Source organism: Oryctolagus cuniculus, chromosome X (assembly GCF_051225735.1).
Source record: "Oryctolagus cuniculus isolate XC-2025 breed Fujian yellow rabbit chromosome X, ASM5122573v1, whole genome shotgun sequence".
Lineage (NCBI taxonomy): Eukaryota > Metazoa > Chordata > Mammalia > Lagomorpha > Leporidae > Oryctolagus > Oryctolagus cuniculus.
In genome coordinates, this window is record NC_142888.1 from 10,896,531 (window position 1) to 10,907,500 (window position 10,970).

General features: G+C 42.0%; 1 protein-coding gene across 2 annotated transcripts in view; it reads left to right on the plus strand.

Annotated features, from left to right (window-relative positions):
- Positions 1 to 10,970, plus strand: part of POLA1 (DNA polymerase alpha 1, catalytic subunit) — a 330,362-nt gene that overhangs the window by 311,656 nt on the left and 7,736 nt on the right. The window contains exon 37 of one of the 2 annotated variants that reach the window (XM_089324875.1): positions 93 to 203. The exons of the other annotated variant lie outside the window; for it this stretch is intronic. Coding sequence (XP_089181001.1) covers positions 93 to 184 — 92 coding nt within the window. The 3' untranslated portion in view covers positions 185 to 203. Of the gene's footprint in view, positions 1 to 92; positions 204 to 10,970 lie in introns of those variants that run through there. 2 annotated transcript variants of the gene reach the window in all.

Genomic DNA, 10,970 nt, shown 5'->3' on the forward strand with positions numbered 1-10,970 from the left:
AGCAGATCTTAAACTTAACTGTTACATGTACAATGGCAGTGCCTTGTAGATTGTGTGAATAACCAAAAGTATTGTCTCCAAATTTGTTACAGATAGCCTCAGACCTTATGGACCAGTTCTGAGAACTTCACCCACCTATGACTCTTTGTTCCACATAAAACTTGCCAAAATGTCTTCAGACTAAGGGAGAAATGTTTGAACTGTTTCCTTCAAGAAAGTGTCATTAGTAGAGAACTGATTGTTAATAAGAAAACTGTATTAAATTGTGTTCATTGTGTGAAGGGAATGTCAATTGGGCCACTTTACCCTAAAATAGTGTTGGGAATGCAAATGGTAAATTGTGTCAGTAGTCATCTTTTTCCTGTAGTATTAATAGTAAGTGAATAGTAATGATTATTAAAAATCATGAAAGATCACATAGAAGTTTTAAAAGAACTTAAATTTTCTTTTCTAGGCAGTTATCCCCATTTTTATACAAGTACCACCACTGGTAAAACTGTTTTTCTACCTGAAGTTAAAATTTGACCTGTTCTATTGCTGACTGAGTCATACCAGGTCACTGAAACCCCAAAATAAGTATGTTCTAAGCATCAAGTAACCATTATGACCTATTTAGAGCCAACATTCACTTAAGACCCGTTGGCTTCTTTTCTACAGCATTTAAATGGCTGACAAATCCATCAATAAAGTGCTGACGTTCTCATTAGCTTTGCATACGTGAAGGGATGCCAGCAAAATATACAGAAGTGAGTTAGGTAGAATCTCTTTGGTCAAGAATTATGACTGTGGTTCTGTGTGTCAGCCCATGCATTGCTAGCAGATTTTTTTTTTAACAAAAGTGTATTTTGTGATGTGATTTGACCCATGGTTCAAATGAATCCAGGCAATTATGCTTATGATAAGGGCTTTGCTGTCTACTTTTTCCCCATCCTGAAAAATGTCAGGAGGCACATATTCTACATCTGAAGGAAACAAGAAAAATAAAAATGAAAACACCTAAAGAGCACTTTCATGTAGATTAATCAAAGGCAGCTGCTGCCATTACAGTGGGCACTACCCTGCACTGGGCCATGTGGGCCTCAGAGCAGGAATTAAGGGTCAGCCTGGTAGTGGTGCTGCCTCCGGATCTAGGGGAAAAGGTCATTTTAGCAAATACAGTACATGTACCCAGTCAGGGAAGCTTACAAGGGAAGTTTTGCCCCTTGAGTTTAGCATGGGGAAATGACTTACACATCACTAATATTAGGCACTACAGAAGAGACGAACCCTGTATTTTTCCCTTTCTTCCCCTTATATGTAGTAATTTCCCTTTAGGGATTTGAGTTTCTCTGTTGTATCCATTAAGAGAGAGAGAGAGAGAGAGAGAGAGAGAGAGGAGGGAGGGAGAGAAGGAGAGAGAGAGAGAGAGAAATTAAAATCACTTGATGGTAAGAGTCGATGCCTTTTCAACTGTATGCTTCTCTTTGTAGAACTCTATAAGTCAGGAAAATCTTTCAGGTGAAGACTGTGCATTTTGATGTTAACAGATTCCAGTCTTACAGGGTAGACAACCAGTTAACAACATGAAATGAGGCAGTGATGGTTTTTGAGATGAAATAATGTTTGATGTAACCTCGAGTTTCTCTCTGAACTTTGACCATACTGTAGAAAATCGAGGAGGAGGGGAGCAGCTCTGTCAAGCACAGAATTACACACAGTGAAGAAAAATTAATTTAAATACCGAAGGAGAAGCCTGTGTTCTCTTGCATGGTATTTAGCAGCAAGAGCAAGGAGAGGGATGTCTCTTTCTTTGTGTAATGTGCAGTAGTTACAATAAACACAAGATTTCCAAATCTCAGAGGACTCTCTTGACAGTTGCTTGATAACAGCTTTTTTCATTCCATAGTTTTGACAGTTTGTGTGTGTTGCCATATCTAGTGTAAACTAAAACATCACTGTCATTCTGTTTTTCTTTTGTATGTGGCTTTTTTTTCATCTTTAGGATAATGAAAAAGATGGGCTTTTCACTTGTAGACTAGAGTAAGGCAAGTTGTGTTTGGAGATTAGCGTGTGTTTATAAGTTTTGAAAGATTCAAGTTGACAGCAGAACACTGCTCTAAATAATTTTTTTCTCCATATTGCTTCAGTAAAAGTGGGATGTGTACATTTTCTCTTCATCTTTTGATAAATAGAAAATCCACGGTATCTGTGTGGGTCCTTATATTATGTATCAGTGGTTATTGAACACGAATAAATACAATGAACATCTCCAGTGCTCCTGACTGTACAGCCTTTGATAAACGGGAAGCGTCCTGTTCCTGTGGTCCGCAGGGTCTTGGCCTGCTCCACCTTGGTGCTTTTCAGTCCCCGTGCAGGCCTCCATTCACTTGATGTATCTTCCATCCCACCCCCTTCTGTCCCATCTGCAGCTAAGTTGTGTCATTGGTTTGTTTCAGAAACAGCAGGATGTTGTTTATCTGGTCTCTTACGTTTCTGGAGTGACTCTGAAAACTGAATCACATCTGCACTGTTTGAGAGGCCGGCCGCTGGGTGGGAGATGGGCCAGCAGCACAAGTCAGGATCAAAGCCATCTGTACTCACCAGATACAAACTCCTGGCTTCCCCATATTCAGGAAGAGGCCTCACACCTGAGAGACCTTCTCCCCTCCAACCCCGATAACCTTTGATTTGTAGAAATCTCAGTGAGGTTATTTTGCCATCAAACCAAATTTGCTGTAGCATAGCAAAGCTCCCAATGCCGTCATCTGGCATGTAACAGACAAATTCCAATTACTTTTCTACTTCAAGCTATTGTTAAACACTACAAGCTAGCTGACAGTAAGATTATAAATACAGGTGTTGTCACACTACACTATAATCAGAATTTTAATTTGAATTTTCATTTGTAAAGCCTTTTTTTTTCTACATGAAAATGGGAATAGAATTAGTTTTATTGACAGTAAAAAGACATTTTGAAAGCTTCCTAAATCATTACCTGTATTTAGCAGGAGGAAAAATTGTATATGTCCATGTAAAAAGAAGAGTTTTATTATCACATATTTACTCATTATATTTGGTGGTAAATAAAACGGGGAAGACATGTTTGACAAATGATTGACGGAACTCGCTAGGTTTTTGCTCCATCAGAACAATAGACAGACATAAATATATATTTTGCTTTTGTTTTGTTCTGCTATTACTAATGCAGACCTGTAGACAAAATCTTCTTCTGGCAAATTAAGTACAGCCTGTTGGGAGTCTGCATGCAATGCTAAACTTTTTATTTGGCAATTTTCTCTCCTCACCCGGATCCATCATCTGTGGTGCTCTTTCTCTCCCCCTTTGCGTGGTGGTTGGAGTGGGTTCCCCCTTCTCAAGTCCCTTTTTTTTCCCTCAAGGCATTTAGTGTCGTGTCTGCCAGATTTCAGTGATGAGCAGCGAATTGCTTTTAAAGTGGGCATTATGCCAGTTCAGCAGCACAATGGAAAACCAATCTTCCACCATTCTACTTTTGATGCTGTTATTGTAGCATTTTAGATAACTGCTGCCACAAAAAAAAAAAGAAAGAAAAAAAGATGTGCTCAATTGCTACCAGTTAGTCAAGTTAAATCCAGAGTAGCATTAAAATTACTCTGAAAACTGTTTGTCAGAGGTCAGGCGCCGTCTGTGGCTGCCACGCATAGGGTGGATGTTCTGTTCAGGCGGGGCTTTTCCCTTTATTATTACCGTGACTGACCAGCTCTCTAAATAGCCCTTCACTACCTGTTTACTTATTGTCTTCACCTCCTTGTTGAAAAAATGTGTCAGGCAGAAATGTTGAAAAGTTTCTTTAAAGTGCTGGAAATAGCAGGAGAGTGAGTTGTTCAGGGTGCTAGAGTTTGTACAGTGTGAAAGCAAAAAACAGGAGAAAAAGTAGGGGGAGAGCCAGAACGTAATTCTCTGGTTTCTATAGCAAGATTACTGTTTTCTTCTTTTTATCCTCACTTTTCAACCACTGGGTTCACTGTTCTACTTTTTTTTTTTTAATAGCACAAATGGAATTTATCCTCTCTCCATCCCAAGTCCCTCCCCCCTCCACTGGCTTTGCTTGTGAATGAAGGGGAGTCCTATGACTGTAGGACAGATGACAGCTGTATGTGTTGTATTTAGTGTATTTGGAGCGAGCCATATTTTAAAATTCAAGAGCAATATATGTACTATTTTGAGAGTGGCCATAACACTGCCCTTTACAAACCTGCTTCATTTCCTTGGAGTTGATTTAGAGCTGTAAAGTTATCATAAATAACCTGTGATCTGTGCTCAAAAATAATTGAGGTGTGATGTGTTATAGTTAAATAATGAAAGCAACTCAGATTTCTGGACTGCTTTTCTTCTAAGAAGAGGAAGTTCATTTATCTTTATATCATCTCTCATGAATCTTACTATTATGGTTTTTTCTTTTTTTTATTTTTTTTTTTTGACAGGCAGAGTGGACAGTGAGAGAGAGAGAGAGACAGAGAGAAAGGTCTTCCTTTGCCATTGGTTCACCCTCCAATGGCCGCCACGGTCGGCATACCGTGCTGATCCGATGGCGGGAGCCAAGTACTTCTCCTGGTCTCCCATGGGGTGCAGGGCCCAAGCACTTGGGCCATCCTCCACTGCACTCCCGGGCCATAGCAGAGAGCTGGCCTGGAAGAGGGGCAACTGGGAAAGAATCCGGCGCCCCAACTGGGACTAGAACCCTGTGTGCCAGCGCCGCAAGGCGGAGGATTAGCGTAGTGAGCCGCAGCACCGGCCGCCTTACTATTATGTTCATCATTGCTATAGTATCATCAGACTTTAAGCCTCATGAAGGCAACCTTTTTTTTTTTTTTTTTTTTTTTTTTTGTCTGTTTGGTCCATTTCTATATCCCCAGGGCTTAGAAAAGCTCCTGGCATATGACAGGCACTTAGTAAATATTTATTGAATGAATTAATAATTCATGCTTCTACAGGTGCATTGTACTATCATATATTTACTTATTTTTCTGTTTTTCTCCAGCTACAATGGCACACTGTCATCCTGAAATAGAGCAGACATGCTAACTTACTTGAATCCTTCTGTGCCCCTAGCCTATCCCAAATTGTACATGTTAATCAGTAATGAAAACACATTTGTTCCGTCAACAATTAGAGAAGTCCAAACACATGTTATCTGGCAGTAAAGGAGATGATGGTTTGGTGGAATGGATAGAGGTAGACCAAGACCCCACCAGGCAGTATTTATTATGAGTCTACAAGTTCTCAGCCAGGGATCATGTTGGTTTTGCAAGCTTATTGTTGAGCACATTTCAGATGTGTATTTCCCTTCAGTTTGTAGTTTAAGAGCATTTTAATTTTTGCTAAAGTGTGCAAGAAAGAGTTCTGATGAAGAAGTCCATATCCATAACCATCTCATTCACTAGCGCCACCTAGATCAATCCAGTGGATAGATGATCCTCTCTTTGTATGGAGAAGAGGCTGCTCTGCGCCTGAGATGCACGTGTGAGACCAGTTAGACCTCTCTCAGCACCCTGGCCTCTGCTGCGGAATTGGGGTTTAGGCATCCTGTCTTGTCTACTACTCACTTCCCTGCGAACTCCTTGCTTCCGGCTGTGAAAGGCAGACCTAGAGGCTGCACATCAAGGTCATAGGCTTCAGAGAACCCAGTGACTTAATCGAATTCTGTTCTGCTTTCCCGTTTAATCATTGAGTCGTAAATGTGACATAGCTTTAAATGGATAGCAACAATTTGCAAATCAAGAAGACCCATTTTGTAATTAGCTTTGGACAAAGCATTAAAAGTATACATTGAAGATTATGATAGTGAAAATGCCAAGCAGATTCTTTCTTGGCAGCTAAAAATGTGTGTGTTAAACATACAGAAATGAAGTTGGTGAGTTTCTCTAGGTACTAACTAACAGATTCTCTCCAAAGAATGCTTTGATGGAAGCCTTTTTTCAAAAAGCAGCAGATTAAAGGTTTTTCTTGTGTTTTACCACAAGAGTTATGCTTTTATTTGAGAAGAATCTGGAACGTCCAATAGCGCATTTCCTAATGTACTCATTCCAGCTTTTCTTCATCGTAATTTAATGTTCATCTACATAGAACCAAAGAACAAACCGAAATAAGGATTCAGATTTTCATTAACACATATTTAAACACATATAAAGTGGAACATTTTGCCTTATATGGCTTCCCATCAACTTTTTATTTTTATTTTTTTTGACAGGCAGAGTGGACAGTGAGAGAGAGAGAGAGAGACAGAGAGAAAGGTCTTCCTTTGCCGTTGGTTCACCCTCCAATGGCGGCTGCGGCCGGCGCACCGCGCTGATCCAATGACAGGAGCCAGGTACTTATCCTGGTCTCCCATGGGGTGCAGGGCCCAAGGACTTGGGCCATGCTCCACTGCACTCCCTGGCCACAGCAGAGAGCTGGCCTGGAAGAGGGGCAACCGGGACAGAATCCAGCGCCCCGACCAGGACTAGAACCCCGTGTGCCGGCGCCACAAGGCGGAGGATTAGCCTAGTGAGCTGCGGCGCCGGCCATCCCATCAACTTCTTACATAGGAACAGAAATGAGCATGTTTATTCTAGCATCCTGCAACAACACTGGCTAAAAGTCTAAAGACTCTTGGTTGTCTGGGCCAAAGATGGAACATGTTATGTAAGAGCGCTGGGGAGACCATCTGCATTTTAAAAGATAAATCGTGTAGGCTGGGAGCAGGAGAGTAAGAGTTTTTCTCTGTGTCCCTTTTCAAAAAGAGTTTGGACAGCATGAATTGGATGTGTAGCCTTGTAAAAAGCATCTCTGATCCAGTTTCCTCATGGGTATACTATCTCTTCTGTTTAACTTACAGGATTCTTGTTGGGAGAAAATACTAGGACGTGTGTCTTTTAAATCCTATATACCAGGAGTTGGCAAATTTCTTCTGTAAAGGGTCAGATAGTAAATATTTTTAGCTTTGAGGACCAGATGGTCTCCTTTGTAGCGATTCAACTTTGCCATTGTAGCCATGGACAAAACAGAAACAAACAGGCATGGCTGTGTCCCAAAAAAACTTTATTGACAAAAAAAAAAAAAAAAGGCAAGTTGCAGCCTAGATTTGGTCTTCTGGTCATCATTTGCTAACCTTTGCTCTATAGTAATGAAAAGTGTGCAACATAAAATGCCAAATATCTGCTTACTGCCTCTTGTAAATAACCCTCCATTTGAGAGTCCACCAGTGTGATCCATGGCTGCTGCTTCTTGTAAAGAGAAGAACCCAAAAGTACCATCTGTGTCTAGGTAAAGCTGCCTTCCTCGGTCATTTTTAGTTCGCTCATCCCAGATTCTTACTAAATTCTAGTGAGAGAATTTGAATTCAGTTCAGCTCGTATTTTAGTTTCACAGAAGCCTTAGGCCTTTTCCCCGAGAAACTGTTTCTTTCTTCAGCCAGTTTTCCTTAGAGCCTCAGTATTCATCATGGTGGTGGGGAAGGGACACAGATATTAAAATACCGGAGTAAGGTGCTGCCATTCATTACCTCCCCTGGGCATCATTGCATCTTTGGTCGGGGAGAAGAGTTGAAGAAGAGGTGGCTCTCTTGCTTAACGTTTCAAGGTGTTAGGTCAATTCTGATGAAACTCATGGAGACTCCTATTCAAAAAGTATCGTTGATACATCCTGGAATGTCATACACCACAGTCTTCAGGTTTCCAAAAGACAAAATCACAGTGGTGTAAGGGGAGAATTCATCCCAGAGAGAACAGTTTATTGCCTCATAGAATTCAAGAAGATAAAGGGTGCAAACCCTGATAATCTGAAAACACAGACATTTCAGACTTCATGGTTGCTTCTCTAAGCAGCTGAATTGCATTCTTTAGATTGTATCTGATGAGTCATAGATCCCAAACCACAGCCACTTTACATAAACATTAAATCCAGTGCAGATGAACAATGTGTCCCATACAGAATTTAGAATTTGCCTTCAGATACTCTCTTTGGATGATGAGCTTGATGATTACTCATTTAACAGTCTGTCTTTAGGGAAGACACTTAGCTTAGCGGTTAAGATGCCAGCTAGGGTGCTCATATTCCACATTGGAGTGCTTGTCCCAGTTGACTCCTTGTCTCCTAATGTAGCCCGTAGGAGGCAGCAGGGAATGACTCAAGTAGTTGGGTTCCTGTTAGCCATGTGGGAGATCCAGATTGGGTTCCCAGTTCACAGCCCTGGCTATTGAGGACATTTTGTGAGTGAACTAATGAATAGGAGTAATCTCAATCTCTCTCCCTCTCTCTCTCTCTCACATAAACAAAATTTAAGAATAAATTAAAAATCTGCCTTTGACTTTCAGGTTTTTCTTAAGATTTATTTACTTAAAAGGCAGAATGACAGAGAGACATACCCACACAGAGAAAGACATCTCCCATCTGCTGGTTCTCTCCTCAGATGCCCACAGTGAAGTTGGGTGAGACCCAAGCCAGGTGCCCAGAACTCCGTCCAGGTTTCCCATGTGGATAGCATGGACTCAAGTACTTGGACCATTATCCACTGCCTTCCTAGGTACATTAGCAACAAACTGGATTGAAAGCAGATATGGGATGTTGGTGTCCCAAGAGGTGGCTTAACCTGCTGCACCACAACACTGGCCTCATTTGCTCAGATTTAAGACCTAGATTCCTCCCTCTACCTGTCTGTTAGATGTTCTACACTGAGTTACTGAACTCTTTATAATACATATCCCAACGAGTTGGCCAGTTATTTATTCATATTTTCTAATATGGCAACCAATGGCCTCTGTACCTTAGCATTCACTTCCATAGTAATCCTCTTCCCTGGAGTATAGGCTGGACTGAGTGACTGTTCTGATGAGTACAGCAGAAGTGATGCAGTGTCAAGCAGGTATTGTGGTACAGCAGGTTAAGCCCCCATATGGGATACCTGCATCCCATATCAGAGCACCATTTCAAGTCTTGGCTGCTCCACTCCAATCCAGCTCCCTGCTAATGGCCTAGGGAAAGCAGTAGAGGATGGCCCAAGTACTCGGGCCCCAACACCCATGTCTAAGACTCAAATGAAGCTCTTGGCTTCAACCTGGCTCATCCCTGGCTTTTGTAGCCATCTGGGGAGTGACCCAGCAGATGGAGGATCTCTCTCCTCATCCTCCGTGTCCCCCTCCCTTTTTCTCTGTAACTCTGCCTTTCAACAAAATAAGCAAATGGGTTTTTTTTTTAAATGATGCAGTGTCACTTCCAAGGTTAGGCTGTAATATGGTGACTTCCGTCTTGAACACCCTGTCATGCCCTCTTGCTTGCTCACGCTGAAGGAAACCAGCTGCCATATTTGAGTTGCCCCGTGGGGAAGCCCACATGCTGCGGAACTAAAACTGCTTCGGCCCAACAACGTGGAGAAGAGGAGTCCACATGAGAGACCTGGGAGCTGACCCTTCCCTAGTCAAGCACTCGACTGAGATAGTAGTCCAGCTGATACTTTGATTGTAGCCTCATGGGAAACCTTGAGTCAGAGGTGACCAGCTGAGCTATGCTTGGATTCCTGTCCCACAGTAACTGAGAAAATAGACATATGTTGTTTTTAGACAACAGATCCTGGGGTTAGCAATAGTCTGCTAATCAACCCTTCAAAGGGTTGTCTTAGCCTTCTCTTTCTCATAACCTAGTATCTGTGCAGTGCTTTGCACAAATGTCTGTTTGTTGATCAGCTTACATGAAATATGGAACCACATTATTATTTTACCAGAATACTTGTTTGGTTTGGATTAATCAAAAACGTTCATTTTTTAACCATAAAGAATAACTCTCACCATGTTGGTATATGACATTCATAGATGTATGATACACAAGTAGAGAAGAATGTGTACCCATGAACAAACATGGAACTCCTGGAGTCTTTGTAGCTGTATCCCTCTCTAGTGTGCAGAAGGGAAAGGGTGTTATAGGAGATTGGCCTGAATGTCAGGATCTAGGGAGGCACAGTCCCTTTTCTGTCCTCTATCTAGAAGGTGACAGTGGCCTGCCTCAGCAAGGCCCCCATCAAGACCTGTTCATAGCACAACTATTATTTCCACATTCAGCTGTGTCTAGTCATAGTTCGAACCATTTACATTGGTCAGACTCCCGCCAGCACGGTTGCATGGACTGTGACAACAAGAGGCTAGTAGTGACAAGGAAAGACAGCCAGAGGATTAAGGAACAAGCCAGGGGTGGTGCAGAGAGTTAAGCTCCTGCTTAGGACACCCACGTCCCATATGGAAGTGCTAGATCTAGTCCTGGCTCCTCCACTTCCAATACAGCATTCCTGCTGATGTACCTGGGAGGCAGCAGATGATGGCCCAAATACTTGGGTTTCTGCCACCCATGTAGGAGAGCTGGAGGAAGTTCCTGGTTCTGGCTTCGACTTGGCCCAGCTCTGGCTGTTGCAGGCATTTGGGGAGTGAACCAGCACATAGAACATATATCTTTATCTCTTCTTTTCTCTCCAAAACTCTGCCTTTCAAATATTTTTATTAAAAAAAAAAAGAAAAAGGAGCAGCAAAGATAAAGCCTATATTCTTTCACCTTTATCCCCAAGAAGAAAAGAACATAGCTGGTGACAGAGACTTTGGCCCATAAAATGTAGAAGCTATTCCTTCAGGTGCACCTTTTGACTGTTTGCAAGCCCTGAGGGCCTTTTCTTCTCCCACCTATGATAAATGACCATTTACACTGGACCACAGCTTTTACCACCTGTCTGTTACTGTCATTATGTATTTGTTGAGCATTAGCATGGTCTCAGAAACTGGGCTGTCCAGTCCTTCAACCTATGTATTCATAAAGGTGAAGAAAAATAAACAGAGGCTTAACATTCAGAATCCAGGGGTGGGCATTTGGTACAGCAGTTGAGTTACGACTCTGCTTCCAATTCCAGCTTCCTGCTAATGCACAACCTGGGAAGGCAAGAAGTGATGATTCAAGCACTTGGGTCACTGCAACCCACTTGGGAGATCCAGATTGAG